Source organism: Callospermophilus lateralis (genome assembly GCF_048772815.1).
Source record: "Callospermophilus lateralis isolate mCalLat2 chromosome 11 unlocalized genomic scaffold, mCalLat2.hap1 SUPER_11_unloc_1, whole genome shotgun sequence".
NCBI classification, from domain to species: domain Eukaryota; kingdom Metazoa; phylum Chordata; class Mammalia; order Rodentia; family Sciuridae; genus Callospermophilus; species Callospermophilus lateralis.
The window spans coordinates 3,287,931-3,306,923 of NW_027510153.1; the positions used below are offsets into that span (position 1 = coordinate 3,287,931).

Here is an 18,993-nt window from a genome sequence, read left to right on the forward strand (position 1 = left end):
AACCAAAAGGGAGGCTGATTGATGCCCCCGTGTGGATCAACTTCCTAGGTCACAGAGTGAGACAGAAAAGGTTGGAGAATGTTCTAGAAAGGGAGAACACAAATGGGCAATAATAAGTAATCCAGTTTAACAAAAAATCACAGTTAATGTTCAACACCCTGAGTTTAAATTTCAGAGGCTCAGGAATTATAATTCTCAGAGATGATACTGTGATTAGTGAAACATGACATTTTGGGATTTAAGAATTGTAAAGCTGCTCTCTGATGAGAAAGAATGTTATTCCTTCAGGTCCATCACGAAGGTAGGAAGCTGTTCCCACAGCTTCCAATTTACCCTCCTCCTCTTGATGTACTGGGGAAACATTAATCCAGGCATTTCCCCTCATTTCCACTTCTGACATGCTCACTGATATGGAGAAGTAAAGATAAAAGCTTTGAAGGAATTTCCATCTCCATGATTTGTTTTTTTTTCTCTCTCTTCATACTCCTGAATGTGTCCAGTGTTCCCTCTTATTCCAACTATGATTAAGAAATGTATACTTGGTGACTGACAGTGTGGATCTATCTGTGCACTGTAATGTTCATAAACACTGCTGCATGATGCTATTGAAGTATTGCAGGCCTCCTTCCCTATCTGCTCTGTAACCCCAGGCAGACCTCTGCTGACACTTCATCTATATGAGGGCTTGAGTCCATGGCCTGCCGGAGCTCAGGCTACCTGGGCATGAAATACACATTGCTATAATAAGCAATATGCTGAGATTCAGTATTTCTTCAGCCTAAACAGGGATGTCAATGCCCTAAAAACAGAGGCTTATATTGACATAATGGTGGCCTGCAAGACTTCAATATTATATGTTGGGCTGAGAGTGCAGCTCAGTGGTAGAAAGCTCACCTAGCACATGTGAGGCTTTGGGTTTGTTTCCCAATACCACAAGACAAAATCAACAACACAAAAAAGCATTACATTCTAAAATAAATATTTGGGGAAAATATAGAAATCTGTAGGGAAACAAAAATCCACAATTACACTATTAGACATTCACTATGAACATTTTTGTATGTATTATTCAATAGTGATTTTCCTCAATGTACCTATATTTACATTTCCACCTATATATATCTGTATGTTACTAAATTTATAAATCTTACCTAAATTTATATATATATATATATATATATATATATATATATATATATATATATATAATATAAAATTGATATCAATTTGGAAATATTTTTCTCATAAAATTATCTATATATTTTAGAGGGGGTTTTGTTTGTGTTGATTGGTTGGTTGGTTGGTTGGTTTTCTTTTGTGGTAGTGCTGAGGATCAAACTCAAGGCCCTGCACATGACAGATAAGTGCTCTATCACTGTGCTGAACTTCCAGTACTATATGTTTTAAATAATCTTCTAAAGTGTGATGTTTAATGATTTTGTGATTTTGCATTATTATATTTTTCTAAATAATTCTCTTTTAAAAATTGTAAACCACACTCTAAGAAGCCCATTACTTACTTATATCTTGAAGTAATTTATAAAAATATAATTACTGAGCTAAAATGGTTATAAGGATTACTTTCTTAAGTTTCCTTTTTTTCAATTAATCATAAACTAACTAATTTTCTATTTTAAGAAAACTTTTAAAAGTACTCTGTCAGGGCCTGGAGTTGTGGCTCAGTGGTAGAGTACTTGCCTGGCATGTGTGAGGCCCTCGGTTTGATCCTCGGCACTACATATAAGTAAGTAAATTAATTAAATTAAATATCCATTGAGAACTAAAAAAAAAATTTAAAAGTACTCTATCAAAACTTGTAATTTTATTCTATGTATTTAGAATACCTAGAACTGCTATTGAGAAGTGTAATTATTGGGTTAAAAGAACTGCATGGGTAATTCATTTTTAAAATTTTGTGTATTATATGTAAAGGAAGCACTCTCACTTGTTTTGTCTGCATTCATAGCAGATACTTTGGTATGCACTGGTTATGAAAAGTGTAAGAATATTTGAAAACTTGACAGATTATTTTGGGCAGAACATTTTCTTTCTTGACAGAATGCTTGCTTGTAGCCCTATCTCTGCTTCACTGGGCAGGAGTGCCTGTTCTGTTTGACTTCATCCATTTTGAAGTTTCAAATGGTCACAACCTATAAGACAGAGTGACAAAAGGCCATCAATCAACGTAAATCGGTGCTCAGCCCATGGGTCTGGGCCTGGGTTGGGAGATGGTCAGTGGCGGTTCTTTGGATGTAAATCTGCCTCTCATATAGCTTTGGCTAGTGCAAAGGCAGGTCACAGTGCATGATGAGGATTCTAATATTAAGTGCATTTTAAAAACTTGAAATACATGTATATAAATTGAGTTTTGAGCAGATTCTGTTTTCTCCCAGCAATACTATTCATTAGTTACCAGATGGATATCATTTTTGAAAGTATTGATTTTCAATGGCCATAGAAACATCTTTGTGTGTCTGCCGAGCTTGGTTATTAATTTTGTTGTTATTCTGAAAATTATCACTTGAGAGCAGCTGAAGTTTGAGCTGGGAAGCAGAATTAAAATCAATGCAAAAAAAATGTTTCTAGAATGACCTTAAAATTGGGAATATTGTAAGAATCTGAACAGCTTTTTATCCTGAATAAGTATAAATACATACATGCACACAAAATCTTTATTACATGTAATACTGCCACTGCTTCTGGGACAATATCTTTAGTGTGAAATAAGAGAGGGGATGCACGGACATGTAAGAGCATTATAGGCTTTCCTAGAATTCTTCGCCAAGCTGTCTGAGAGGATGGGGGACTTTGTGACAAAGACTGAAGTCCTTTTGTGAAGATAGTGGTTCCCACTCCTCCTTCTTATCCTCCTCTCCCACCCCCTCCTTTTTCCTCTTTCTGTTTCTACCTCCCTTCTCTCTTACATTTTCTTCTATTCCTTTCTTTCCTTTTTTCTTCTATAACATCTTTAAATATTTTATTGCCCAGAGTAATGCATGTTAATTGTAAAAAAAAAAAAAAACTTAGAAAATATAAACAATCATGAAAATAAAAATGATCAGAATCACTTGTAATTCTGTTTCACAGAATGAATGCTCAATGTTTGGAGTGGAATATATATATATATATATATATATATATATATATATAGAGAGAGAGAGAGAGAGAGAGAGAGAGAGAGTTAAAGCATGCACACACACACACACACACACACACAGGTATACATGTATAATTAACTAAGATGGCCAGTGTTAAATTCTTTTGATTAATATGAATAATCAGGTTATTTTGATTAGTAAATGGCTCTTAAGATATAATCAATTAAAAAGTGCTCCTTAAAAAAATAAGTTAGACATAGGAAGATAAGTACTGCACCACTTATGTATTTGTAGAGACTAAAATAAATTAATATTATGAAAATTAAATACAATTGTGATTACTAGTGACTAGAATGGGCAGGAGAGAGAGGAGCTGGAGGGAAGACAGATAATAGATTCCAAAATAACAAAAAGCTGGAATAAATTATAGTGTTTTTCAGCATAGTGGAGTGGCCACAGTTCATTACAACTTATTCTATGTTTTATAAAGAATTAGAAGAGAGGAATTCAAGGGCTCCAAACAAAGAAAAAGGCAAATTCTTAAGGAGATGGAGATGCTAATTGCCATGATTTGACCATTATACATTGTTTATATGTATTGAATTATCACACTGTACTCCATAAAATGTACCATTATTGTATATCAATTAAAAATGAATTTTAAAAAGCTGATGCAATTTTTGAGAATATGTTTCCATCGAGTGACATAGACTGTCTCCTCTGTTTCTAGTGTTATTCTGAATATGATTTGAGGAGGAGGACAGGTATCTTTGAAGCTTCTCCATCAGAGGAAGGCATGTGTCTCTTTGAACTCCCTCCTCATGTCCCCCAGCTCTGCAGCGGTGGCTGCTGCCAGCATGGCACTGGGAAAAGGCTCCAAAACACCCTTGAGGAATTGGATCGAGGTTGAGGATGTTTAAAATGTGTTCAAGAGAAAGATTTCTCTAGAGATTTCGCCTGGAAGCATTTAAAATATTCTCAGTGGTAGAGGCAGGCTCTAAGTCTTGCCACACTTCAAAGTAGGATTGATGAGCAAGGAGAACGCTCCATGAATCACCAGCTTCCCTACAGTAGATGTTCATCTCTACCTATGTCCCCCTACCTCTCCACTGGGCCCGCTCAGATGTCTGGGCCCAGGCTATCATGCTCTGTGTGCTGTTCAATGCTGATCAACACAAAGAGGCAGGGAAGGAAGGCTGTTGTGTGCAAAAAGTCACCAGACGTTGAAAGACAGAAGCTCTGATTACGCTCTTACTATGGATCCACTATATTTTTGTTGAATTGTTCATATGAGCTGGAAAGGGACTCCTGTGCCATGAAAAACAGTGAGATTACTTTAGAAGCTATTATGATATTTTCTCAGTAGATGGCGATGTTTTGAACGAAGAGGCTTTGGGTGAGCTCATTTAGAAACGTGAAATTGAATAAGGTTTCTTTAAATAAAAAGGATCCCATTGTCACAACCTACGAAACTTTGACACAAAGAAGAGTGTAGTAATAAGAGCATGTTCCTTACTTCCCAAATCAGTACTATCCTATAAAAATATAACAGGAGCCATGTTGCACTTTTAAAGTTTTCGGAAACAACATTGAGACAATGTTGACATAAATAAAATAGGTGAAATTCATTTCAGCAAAGTATTTAATTTCATTAAATATACAAAATTTAAGGTTTCAACATGTAATCAATATCAAAATTACCAGGGAAATATTATACATTCAGATAACCTGTATTTAAGTCCTCAATAGCCAGTAATTGATAGCTACCATGCTACACCAACTGATATGTTTTCCTTCTTTTATTTCTTCATAAAAGGGTAAATTTTCAGAACCACTGATTTGAACAGGGATTATGTTTTTATTTTTTAGAGTATTTTGTGTTGAATTTGATCCTTGCCAAAGTAGTGTCTTTGGCTAAGCAAAGACATGTGTGGTGTGTGTGTGTGTGTGTGTGTGTGTGTGTGTGTGTGTGTGTGTGTATCAACACAAGTTTTGGTCCTCTATAGAGAAATCAATGCATATATCAGTATCCAGGAAGAATGTCAGAAAGTTTTTTGTTATCTACTAAAGCAGTGAATCTCTCCTATGTACCAGGAACTGTTCTAACAAATAAAGCTTATCTTTGCATTTCTAAACAAGACCTGTATTAAATAAATGTTGATAGAGACTCCCTATGACTTGGAACTTCTCTACCCATTTCTCGCCATTCAGTCCATTAATGAACTTTTATGGAGTTCCTCACACTTACTGAAGGTGCACAATGTAGTAATAAAGCGGCTACCCCAAAGATCCCAGGTTAGTGGGGGAGTGGACCTAGCTGACAATTACATAAAATAGCATGAATGTTTCTAATTAATACTTAAGGGGCCATGAGAGTTAAGAAGAGGCACACACATTTAGACTGTGGCTGCTCATGATGGAGGGAAGGGACTGAGGGGGTTTCTTTAAAGGTTTGCTGTCTGAGCTGGGTCATGAAGAAATGAACAGGGTTAGAAGAGTTGGGAGATGGCATCTTCAGTGGTAGGGGTGGTGGAGGGGTGAAGATGCATCCAACAGGGGCCAGAGGCATGAGACAAGGCAGCAAGTTTGAAGAACTGCAGGTAACTGAGGCTTTCTGTTATGTAGGAATGAAGGGTTCAGTGTTTCAAGAGGTGAACAATGCTCAGATTATTAGAACATTTATGTTTCAAGCTATTTAGCTCAATCTTGAAAATCAAAAGAAGAATTAAAGGATCCTTATCAGGAGAATGATGTGGTTGGATTTCTGTTTTGGGAAACTCATTTTAGCTTCAGTATGGAGAATGGATTTGAGGGCTGTAAGACGAGGCAGAAAAACTCAGTTTTGAAGTTTTTTCAATGTCTGTGAGTGGGACAGGAAAAGAGTGACCTGCAACAGAGGCCAGAGCTATGAATTAGCATTGGGTTTGAAAGAGATTTGCGAAGAGGATTAATAGGAATGGGTGTGCAGTTGTGAGGGAAAAAGACATAGACATCAGGAGATATAACATAGACATCAGGTGTAAGCCATCTTGTGTGGTTTGAACTCCTAGCTGATGGTATAAAGGGAGTAGCAGAGCTTTGATGTTAGCTTGACCAGATAAGGAGCAGAAGGAAAAATGGGAGGAATCAGTCTTGAAAGTTTTCAATAGTTAAACTTCACAGACATGGAGTCACACTCTTCATATCACATGTATGATAGGAATTGAGAGTTGGGTAATAGTGTTGTGATTTCCTTTATTTGCATTTCTATTAAGAATCCCTGTAGTTTAGACTACTTGGGGAAAGAGTAATTACAGTAGTAAAAAGAAAAGAAATTCCTTGCTATTCAAATTTTAGAAAATTTTACTAAGATCATGATACATTTTCTCATCATGAGCATAGGCCCTTCATATGTTTAAGTAGTTACAAGAATAATTAAAATAATAATTATTTGGATTAAACTCTGACTTCTGATTTTGTAATTGTGGAAAACTAAATGACATGTAAAGAAAAGGTGTTTGAAACTTGTATGAATGCAGTCATTAAACACAAAATAATATTATGTGCTCAGAGAACAACTAGAAAGAATGAAATCATTTGATAAAAGCCAAGCAGGATGATAAACTGGAAATTTGATAGTGAGATTTTCTTTAGTGTGGGACTGGCAGGAAATGCTGATCTTCCAAATTAGAGGTTATGGATTAAATGTCCATTTCAGGCCAAGTCTCTGGATCTCTGTGATATATTTTCATTTCCTGTTGTACATAAATTTGTACCCCTGGAACATACACCAAAGTTAATAAAACCAAAGACTATAAATTTTATATATATATATATATATTTTTCATATTCTGCCAAATAGTTCTAAATACTTCACTTTCCATATATTCTGCTTGAAACAGAATTAAAAAGACAACATTTAAGAATTTAATCCACCAATTTGTGCCTCGTGTAGTTTGGAGATCTTATTTACACAGTTAATATCATCTGGTAGCCACTAGGATAAGAAATGATGCTATTTATGAGATGCATAGTATAAACAAATGAAAAGTTATGCTGAAAACACAATTTTTCATTTGGTATCCTTGATGCTTCCAAAATAAATCTGTCCAATAGTTGTTTCACAATCCAAAAATGACAAACATATAAGGATGTAAAAAAATATTCTGTGTTGACTGAGGATCTAGTCTGTTTTAAAAGATTACCTGGACTAGATGATTTATAAAGACTAGGGATCTATTTTGGCTCATAGTTCTGGAGGCTGGGAAGTCCAATAGCATGACATTGGCCTCCATTCAAACATAGTGTAAAGAGGAAGGGAAGTGGACACATGCCAAAGACACAATATACAAAGGGAAACCTGAATTTATAATAACAGAAAGCTCATGGTGTCCAGTCTAATCCATGAGAATCATTTCAGTTCTGCATGAAACCCTCTTAAAGCCCATAACTCCCAACACCATTGAAATGACAATGTAATTCTAACATGAGTTTCAGAGGTGACAAACCAAATTCAAACCATAGCAATTAATAACCCAATAGAAATAATCTCATAATCTGTGGCAATAAAACAAAATCATGATTTTTGGAACTTGAACTAAATGTTCATTTTGGCAAGAAAAATTACACATTGATGAAGAAAGCATCAATTAATTAGAAGAAGTAATTGTAGAAAATCATATGATGGTTCCATCTATCAAAACTAACATGTTGAAAAATAAGGCATATTAAGAATGGAATTACATAATCCACATATACTTAATAGAAATTTTGAAATGAAAATTTCAAGAAAATGAAGAGATAGTATTGACAGAATAATTAATAAGAACTTAGAAACTGATTCTAAAATGATGTATTCAGGAAGAATTAAAGTAAATCTACATCTAAACATCACAGTGAGAATACAGAACAAAAACAGATGACATCAACAGAGTAATTATTAAGTGATAATAATGCATGTGCAAAAAAATAACAATAAGAGGAGAAGCAGTCTTGTCAACTGTTGTGATGGAGGTCATAAAAAGGTATCTTCAGAATCAGAACATTATTAAAGGCTATCATGCCCAGCTGAATAACTATAAAAAATAGAAGTTGGAGTTGGGCATTGTGGGGCATGCTTGTAATTCCAGCCACAGGAGAGGACGAAGAAGGGGCCAACCTCTGCAATTTAACAGGACCTTGTCTCAAAATAAAATAATACAAAAGTAAAATAAAAAGTTCTAGAGATGTAGTTCAGTGGCAGAGCACCCCTGGGTTCAATCCTCAGTACCATGCACCATAAAAGAGATTAGTATACAGGGCTTGCTTGGGTGGACATATCACAATTAACACTATTAATATGTAGAATTAATACATGTCAAACAAAACTAAACTAAAAAATAGAATGATATAAAAATTTTTAAATTGGATTATAAGAGAAGTTACTATTCACTATCAGTAAAACGGAAAAAGAATGTTAAAGAAAATATTTCAAAATCATCACAAATGGAATGCCAAGGACAGAAGTTATTTAAAATGTTTCGATAAAATCAATAAATATAAAGTTAAATCTTTAGAATTTAAGAATATTTAAACAACAATAAAATTAGCAATCAATGTATGGTGTTTCTCACATTACTGTGTCTTTCACAACTGTTCAGACAACAAGGGTTCAACTTCTCTTCAAAATATATTCACATAAAATATATATTTGCAATCATAGATAGTTTCCTTTTTAAAAGTGTCAACAGACAAAATAGTTATAGTAAACATAAGGAAAGTAATCCTAAATATAAACTGTAGTTAGAAAGTAAAATACAGTTTTCTAATTTTGAAAGTAGAAGCATAACATTGACAGTACTTCAGAATGTTAAAATATTGTAAACTCTCTACCCAGAGGAAATCAAAGAGAGTGGGAGATCAGTCTAAGATGGGGATAAAACATTCACTGAATTTTGAAAATATCTTCTAAAAACTTAAACTTTGAATAGCTCATACAAAATATGTTTGAATTTTTTTCAAACCCCATATATTGTTCAGGTGAGGAAGGCCACATTTGAGCACAGTCTACCCCTGGATCACTGTCCTTTGATAAAATTAAGTATTTGCATCTGAAAGCCCATGGAATTTCTGAACACCTGTTAGAATAACCAAAATCCATCACTATATGCCTGGTTGTAAGGCAACAGGAACTCTTACCTATTACTTACCTATTACTGATGGAAGTGGAATAGTAAATGTTGAACATACTGAACATACTATTATCATATGTATTTCTAAACATTTACAAAAATGTGGAAAAAATATATCTATATGAAAAACTGTACCTGGATGTTGACAGCAGCATTATTTATAATTGCCAAAACTTGTAAGCATCCAGGATGCTCTGTAATAGATGAATGGATAAATAACTATATGGTACATTCAGACAATTAAATATTATTGATTGCTAAATATAAATGAGCTATCAGACTGTGAAACAAGAAAGAATTTCAAATGTACATTACTAAGTGAAAGAAGCCAATATGGAAAGATTATGTACTGTATTGCTTCAACAATGTGATATTCTGGAAAAGGAAATCTATGGAGACTATAAAATGTTTAGTAGTTGGCATGAAATAAGCAGGGAAAACTATGAAAAGGAAGAGTACAGGAATTTTTTTGGTGGGGGATGAAGATATTTGGTATAATAATACCAAATACACATTCACAAGCATCTATCAACTCATAGTATGTAAAATACCAAGTGAGAACCCTTTTGTAAACTACAAGCATTTGGTGATAGTGATGTGTCAAAATAGGTCTATCAATTGTAATAAATGTGCTAACCTTTTAGGTTATGTTTATAATGAGAAAGACTATGCATGTGTGAGATAGTGAATATATGAAAACTCAATGCATTTTTCTCAATTTTTCTGTGAACCCAAACTCCTCTAAGCAATCATATATATTATATGAAATAAATTATGGTGATCAAAACAGGAAGTAATCTGATGGTAATTGGCACTACCTGTAGACAGGAAGGATAAAAAATGATTCCTTTAATAAAGAAACAAGGTAGCCAGGTACAATGGCCCACTCCTGTAATCCCAGTGGATTGGGAGGCTGAGGTAGGTGCATCCTGAATTCAAAGACAGCCTCAGAAAAAAGCGAGGCACTAAGCAACTCAGGAAGACTCTGTCTCTAAATAAAATAAAAAATTGGGAGGGGGATGTGGCTCAGTGGTTCAGTGCCCCTGAGTTCAATCTCTAGTACACACTGCCTGCACCCCCCCACTCAAATAATAAGAAACAAGGTAATTGTAATAGATAGTGTCTTTGTTGCTGTTATGGCTCTTATTGCTGTATAACCACCCCAGTATGTAGTATGTGGGATAATGAAGTCCATTCAAATATTTTATGACTAAAGGCTATTTACTTTCAAATTTCCTAACAATAAATATTTATTTATTATAAATTAGTTTTCTAGTTTGTAGAATGTTTATTAGATTTCCAGGAATAAAATATTCAGATTATGAAGTTTTCTTATTAATAGGTATTTGCATGTGTGTCTGTTTTGTATTCTGTATATGTCTACATACTTTTAGTACCTCAAGATGTGTATTGAAATGTATGTATATACAGATGTATTTCCTATTGCAATATAAGTGTTCAACATGTTTAATAAATTCTCGTTGAAAGAATGCAGAAAAATAATTCACAATAAATGCATGTAATTACCTGCTAGAGATTTCAAAAGATACTAATTTGGAATTGCAACAAGTCAATAAAAGAGTAGAGGTATTTTTAAAAAGTGTTTTATGTAAGAATTCTCTCACAATAATGTCTCATCATCACTGGCTGAAAAAAAAAAGAAGTTTAACAGCTATGCCTCTCTGCCTACTTTATTGTACTATTTTCCAATCCATTAACTAGCAAGTTAATACAAATGTATTTATACGTTAAAGAAAAAAACTGAAAGTACTATACATTATGATGGTAGAAATTACAAATTATTCAGAATGCATTAATGTCAGTAACCCCTGAACTATCTTATTCATTTGTGGAAAGAATGTATGTCATAATTGTATGATATGTAAGGTTCCTATAATATTTATGTTCTCATGACTTATGTTCTAATTGCTTTATCAAATTCTAGCAACTGTTCTCATAGCACATTCATTTTGCACACAGAGGGGGAAAGTGCTCCAGCTACTATTTAATGAAATCAACATATGCTGATACTTTATTTTAGTCTTCTTCATGAAATCTTTAACCAGAAAATAAAAGCATTTAGAGAGCACACTATATGTAATTATTGATAAAACATTTCCATTTTTAATTAAGAATATTCATATAAGATATATGAAACTATGAACATGGGCAATACTTTTTTTTGTACCAGGATTGAAGCCAAGGGAGGTTAAACACTAGCTGAATCTCCAGCCTTTTTTATTTTCTATTTTAAGACAGGGTCTTGCTGATTTACTCAGGGCCTTAAACTTCTGATCCTCCTGCTTTCCTATGAGCTAAGATTAGAGGCATATTCCACCATACCTTAATAGTGCAATATTTTAAAATTAATTTTTGAATACATCTTTTATTAAATTATATTGTGAATGCTTTAAAAGTTATTTTATCAGGATGGGGCTAATACCAACTTTTATATTCCTATTATGACTTAGAAGCATATGTGGTATAACAAAAAAAATTTGATTATTTGATTGAGTGTATATTATATATATATATATATATATATATATATATATATATATATATATATATATATAAAGAGTACACATAGGTGTGTGTGTGTGCATATAAATTTGAATTTTCAAAAGACCTCAATAACTTCACACATGTAAATTACTAATTTTTTTGCTCATGTGTAAAGCACATTTTTTTTTAACCAGTGGAATTAGTATCAATCTGATTTTCAGATCATAAGCTTCAGAGGAAATGGGAAATTGGGGTAGACATATTAGGATCAAAATTGAAGAGTGGGAAGTTTAGATGTAGGCGATTTATCCAAGGAAGATAGAACTTGATTAAACATTATAATGTGAGACTGAGGAAAACTTGTGGTGTTTCTTGAGGGAAAGGATAAGAATAGCATGTAAGTGTTAAGTTAGAACTAAAATAGGGAATAGTAGGAGGATGGAAAAAAGTATTTTATTTTGTCATAGTTTTGCTTAAGGCTTCCTGAATATCACAAATCTGTTAAGAAAATGTTCACTGCACAACAAGAAATAACAGCGTGTATGGGAGTGTTCCAAGAGAATGTACTGTTACTTATTCCTCAAAAGCAACTTTTTGAGGCTGGGCTTTTGTTATTCCCATTTTACACTTGAAAAAATACCTACATTTTTTTTTAAAGATCACGTAAATGTTAAGGAATTCAAAAATTGTAAAATCAGAAATGCCCACTGTCCACTTACTTTTTAAAAAAATTCTTTCTTTAGTACCAGAAATTGAACCCAGGACCTTGAAAATACTAGGGAAACTATTGGGAACTGAATTAGAGCAAACTATATTTTATGCTTGTATAACTATGTCAAAATGAGAATCAATAATGTACTAAAAAAAGAATAGATGAAATCTTTAAGGGGTATACTGTTTATAAGGTCTCTGCCCTCATAAATGGACTAATACCATTATTTCAGGAGTGGGTTCACCCCTCTTGTTCTCTCCTTCTGTTATGTGATATCTCCCATGTTATCACCCAGAAAGAAGGCTCTCACAAGACGCTGGTGTCTTGCTATTGAACTTTTTGCCCTCCCAAACTGTGGGCCAATAAATTTCATTCATTATAAGTTACCCAGTCTCAGGTATTCTGTTAGAGCAGTTCTTAAAGTAACTAAGACACAAAGGAAATGGCTTATTGAATCTGAGCAATGGGTGATTGGGTAGATCAATGTTCAAAAACCTGATGTGTAGGAGCCTAAGTCAGGAATGCAAAATATGTGAAGTGGGCTAAGCGGAATAAAATAGAGTCAAGTGATCCATGGTCAGTTGTCCCAGCACCATTCTTTAAAGATTTTTTTTTTGATCCTCACTTAATTACCTTCAAATAAATTCACTAAAAATATGAGAGTTTCTGGACTAACAATTCTGTTCCATCAGTCTATATGTCTATATTTATATCAATACCACAATGTCTTGATTAGTATTATTTCTGAATTTTGTTTGTTTTGATTTCAGGAGATATTACTATGCTGCTCAGGCTGGGCTTAAACCCCTAGCCTCAGGTGATCCCTTAGACTCAGTTTCCCAATTAACTGGGACTATAGACATGCACCACCACATCTAGCTCATAATAGATTCTGAAATCAGTAAAAAAAAGTTATATGAAGTAAAATAATAAAAATCCTCTGATATTTAAGGCAAAGTTATTTTTTATTATAAGTGTTCTTGAGAACCTTTTATTTTCAAATAATTTCTTCTCAAAATTTTCTGCAGTGACTTCTATAAATGTATTTTTTATTCCTGCTTTTTGTTTTGCTTCTAGGAATATATTCAAATATAATGTATTTAATTTCTTAACTTCACTCATGCAATCCTTTGTTATTAGACCCAGAGGCCAATTAATACAGAACAAGGTGTTTTTGAGTAATGAAAAGATGGACCTCCTTCACATATCACTTACTAGAGATGTCCTGTTTGTTCAGACAGCTATAACAGAATACTATGGACTAGGAGGCTTAGAAACAACAATAATTTATTTTTCACAGTTCTGGAACCTGAGTTCTAGATTCAGTCCCATTTCTGTAGTTGAGACCAGTTTAACTGGTAAGTTGAAATCTGTAAAGCAGTTAATGTCTGTGTATGCCAAAAAGTTGAGAATCATGACAATTACTTTATAGAAAAGAAGAGTTCACAGCATTTCGGCAACAAAGAGAGAAAGAACAAAATTAATGAGCATTTTATAGTGATAAATGTAAAGTCCTGTGTCCTAATCCAAAATATCAACCATTCAAAAGAATGGATCACTTAGTTATTAGTAAAATAGATGGCAGATTTGGCTTGCCAGTGAGATCAGTAGGAATCAATCATAAGATGTCACTCCACCAGAGCTAATGGGAACTTGTGTTTTATAAACAAAACTATAGAAACCAACTGAGGAAGTGAGAACCACACTTAGAAATCTTATTGGTTCTGGCTACCATACATTGTTATGCTTAGTCAACTTAAAATAAATTCAGAGAATGACAATTCTATGGTGAAAATAATTCTTGAAGGCCTACTGTGTACCTAAGACTTCACAACTGCTTTATGTAAATTGCTTCCTTTCTCTAAAAACTAATAAAGTTTGATAGGTGATAATAATGAAATGTTTGTGAGTGTCCTCAGAAGGCATCTGATTGTCACCCAAGAGACCACTCTTAAAAAATCATGCTGATGATCAGCTTTTGCTTCCTAACCTCATACTGGGTCAGAGGGTAGATGTGATCAGCACAACAAAACTGTTCATATCTCTCACAGCTGATTTAAGTTCACCAAGTTCATCAAGACAGAATTTGCCCAAATCATCTGTTTAATAATTCTGAGGGGAAAAAAAAACTACAACAAAATCTGCATTTCAGTTTTCTGCTGACATATTTTGCCAAGAATCAACATCATATACAGAAAGACAGTTTTTTTTAAAGATAGAGAGGGGAGAAAGAAAGAGAGAGAGAATTTTAATACTTTATTTTTTAGTTATCGGCGGACACAACATCTTTTGTTTGTATGTGGTGCTGAGGATCGAACCCGGGCCGCACGCATGCAGGCGAGCGCGCTACCACTTGAGCCATATCCCCAGCCCCAGTAAGACAGATTTTAATCAAAAGACAGCTCAATTAATCTTTATCTTAATGGTACTACATTTGTCATAAAAAATTTCAGTTAAAGCCCAGGTTTTCGATATCCTCTCCAGTGATGATGCTCAGCAGGGTAACACCATTGTTTATGCAAGAAAAAATGAAGAAATATCTTCAGCTAACTCTGATTTGAAAATATACCTCAAATTTAGAAATGTTACAAATTTGAACAAAATGATGAGTCTTGGAATTGATGAGACACATTTCATAATCCTGCCAGCCTCAAAATATCTGATCAAGGGAATCTGCATAACTGTGTTTTAAAACACTAAAAATGGGTTGGGCATTCAGGCAGCATTGTTCTTTGGCAGAAGGTGACTGACTCTTGGTCATGCCCCAAATGGTACCTAATAGCATTGCTCTTTTTGTTTTATACCTGCAAAAACTTAAATTTGATTTTTTTTACAGTTATATCCCAATAAAACTTTATTTCCACACAATGAAATCTGAAATTTATAAAATTTTCATGTTTTACAGAATATAAGTATTTTGATATTTTCTCCAACAATTTTAAAAAGGAAAGGTGGTCAGGGAGGATTGGCCTATGGCTATAATTCCAGATAATCAGGAGACTGAGGCAGGATGATTGCAAGTTTGAGGCCAGCCTAAGCAAGTTAGTCTCAAATTAAAATTTAAAAAAATGGGGATATAGTGCAGTGGTAAAGCATTTGCTTAGCATGCTAGAGGCCAGGGTTGGATTTTCAGTACTGAAAAATAAAAAAACAAACAAAAAAGTAAAATCATTGTTCACCAGCCATTTAAAAATTGGGGTGGGAGAATCTGGCCCCAAAACTTTATTTACTGATTCCTATTCTAATTAAAGATTCAATGGAAATCAGTAGGCATACTCTTTATCTATTTTTTTTAAATGTGGTGCTGAGGGTCAAACCCAGTGCCTCATGTGTGCTGAGCAAGTGCTCTACCACTGAGCTATAACCCCAGCCACAGGAGGCACACTCTTAAATGTTTTTTGAGAAGTGAGGCTCTTCTCAAAAAACTTAAATTTGAATACAGAATGTTTCCTTTGGGGACAGGACTGCAATCAATTTCTCTTCTGACACTAGAGCTTCTGCTCTTATATTACCCTATCCTACTTTAGACTAGCAGACAAGTATGAGAGCCAAATGGAATTTTAATTTGAAGTTGGGAAGACAAGATTTAAGGAGAGTTGTGATTGCCGTGCAATTGATATAAATACTATCCCCAAAATAAATGTGTGAGGGAATTCACTTTTTTACGTATTTTTTGACAAATTTAGGCCTAGAAACACCATAACATTAGATCAAAGTTAATCTTGGGCATTATGAGGATCCTCTTCTTTATAGGGTCATGAAAGAATCTGGGCCAATTGTGATAGCTAACAAAGATTGGAAGATCCTTTATATTTAGTCTTTCATGGTTACCATAAATATCCTTTCAGTAGAAAGTTATTTGATCTCTAAGGTAAGTAATAATTGCTTTCATACTGAGCAATGCACACTGGGTCTGTGGCTAACTTTTCAATTGGTCCCATAATCCTTGCCTCTGGGTAAAAAGATGTGGTCTCTAACATTTGCTGGCAAAATTTATGTGATCAGAAAATACAACACATATCTATGTTTAGGTAAATTTTCTCTGGTTTTGAAAACTTTCCTACCATAAAAATCTGGGTAATGTTGTGAAATAGGGTGTGTGGGGAATGAGGCCAAAGGTATAGTGCAGAGAAATCATAAATTGCTATCTCTACAACATTTACTCAAGAGAGTTTTCTTCAAATATTTAAACTTTGCAAGCAAAAGAGGGATTCATTTTTATTACACACATCTCCAATATAAAACTAAAGGATAGATTTTCTCTAAAGGCCAATCATAGTTTTTATTTATTTTTTTATTTTTTTTCATGTAAATAAATAAGCCTTTATTTACATTCCAATTTTTATAACAAATCACATCCACATTTATGTTTCCACACAGTAATTTATATTTAAAACACTAAATTTAAATAAGAATTTTAAAATAGGTATCAACTACATTGGCTGAAGAACTTTTACACAATGTAATTCTAAGACTTAATGCCAAAACTTTCCTTGTGAATGATCCAGAAAAGTGTCAGTTACCACATCAATGGACATATGCAAATGCAAATACACCTCCACAGAACATTATCACCCCTCTTACAAAGTTGCTGCTTTAAAAATCCTGGTAGAACTGACCTGGTCTCTTTTAAATCAATGTCACAAGGGAAAAAAAATAGAGACAGGTGGACAGTTCTGGGTTAACAGACTAAAGATACATAATAACCAAAATGAAACGCATGAGCCTTGACTGAATCCTGGTTCAAAAACAATTAGACATTTTAGGGAACTCTGAATGTAGACTAGACATCATGTGATACTATTAAATAGTTCTAATTCTTTTCAATGCAATAATGATACTGTGTTACATAACAAAATATCCTTATTCTTAGGAGATGCTCCATGAAGTTTTTAGAAATGAATTGTCATAACACCTACACTTTATTTTCAAATATAAAAAAAAATAGGTACAACCAACAGGCACACATTTAACAATTACTCAGTCCAACTTTTCTATGTCAAAAATTCTTTCATCATAAAAATATGGAGAAATTTTTACTGAGTTTATTTCTAACTTCTCATGTCTTATTTCAGCGCATTTTCCTAATATTCATGTTGTGAACTATACAAGGAAACTTGAACACAAAAGATAAATAATCCAAATCAGAGTAAATAGAAGATATAGATAGGCTTGGCTGGTATTTCTGGAATTGCAGTCTCTTGAATCACTACAATGGAAGACTATCTACAAGATATTCATAGGATTGGATTTTACCTGCAAGTGGACAGAGCCCCGGAGGAGTCTGCTGTCGTACAAAGGACAGAAATTCATACTCTGCCTGCTGCAATGTAATTGTACTCTCCTTCACTGCCTTGGTAAGACCAGACTGCAAGAGAGAATTCCCAGCCCCCAGCAGAAACACATGAAGTCAGTTTTCAAAGGTATCCAGAAATGAAACTTTACTTCAAAAATGGGCAAGTATCACCACAGATGGACCATTATTAGAACTCAAGTTCAAATTGAAACTGCCATCTTTTCACCAATTTTTTCTTAATCCAAGCCAATAAGTTATGTTCCTGATTGTTAATAGCATTTCTACACAGTCAAAAAAAGATGGTGCTCAAAGTCCAAGGATATAACCTCTGGGAAGAAACAACTATTAAGAGGACAGCAGCATTCCCCCTTCTCTGAGAGTTGATGTCTAACCTCATCCAAAAGACTGACTTGAGTAATACTTGACAATCCACAATGCGTTCGCCACAGACTGAATATAGGAGAGAAAAAAGAGGACATTCAGGAGAAGATGATCTCGAGAGGTCCAAAAGATGAAAAGTAAAAAGCAAGCAGTTTCCCAGGCTTGCCAAGCAATCTTCCTCTAACCCTCTTTTTAAATAACATCCAACAATGGTCTAGGATTCAGATGTGAGCGCAATAAGCTTGTTACTGTTCCCCAAAGCAGCAATCTTGTTATTTGGTAATGTTACCTTCCCATGGTGCTCCTTACACCAATCTGACATGCTGTCCAGCAACTCATCTGGCTGTTTTATAATCAGGTTAGGACCTTCAGCCAAAATGTTAAGATCAGAGTCTGTTATCAGACAGGCCATCTCAATAATCTGGTCCTTTTCAATGTCCAATCCTGTCATCTCCAGGTCCACCCAGACCATTCGCTGTGCCATGCTCTCCCCTGCCGCCATGGCTGCGCCACCTCCGCGGACACCTCGCGACCCGAACTGCCGGCGACTCCCACCCACACCCCGCAACAGCCTGGAGCCCACGGAGCCGCCTAGCATCACCCGGCACGAGCCGCCACGGCCCCAGCCTAGCCGCCGGCGCGCGCGCAGGCGCAATGGTCGCTAACGTCGCAAACCCGCGGGGAGGCGCTGAGCGAGAAATCATAGTTTTTATAAGGAGGAAATTTTTTAATTAAAATTCTGGTTATGCGTCGACCTTCCACAGTGAAGAGATCCCTATCTTTTGAAACTGGTTATGATCTATTTTATTAAAAAAAATAACCATAAGAGTCTTCTTTCAACAAATACGCACT

The 18,993-nt window shown here is 34.5% G+C and overlaps 1 protein-coding gene across 1 annotated transcript; it reads right to left on the minus strand.

Moving 5' to 3' along the window:
- Positions 1-238: 238 nt before the first annotated feature.
- Positions 239-18,752, minus strand: LOC143385941 (oligoribonuclease, mitochondrial-like). Its single transcript, XM_076841376.2, has 3 exons — positions 18,431-18,752; positions 17,721-17,832; positions 239-405 (listed from the first exon to the last, which is right to left on the minus strand). Exons 1-3 carry the CDS (start codon positions 18,737-18,739, stop codon positions 239-241), a joined length of 588 nt encoding a protein of 195 aa, XP_076697491.1. The 5' UTR covers positions 18,740-18,752.
- Between the last annotated feature and the right edge of the window lie 241 nt (positions 18,753-18,993).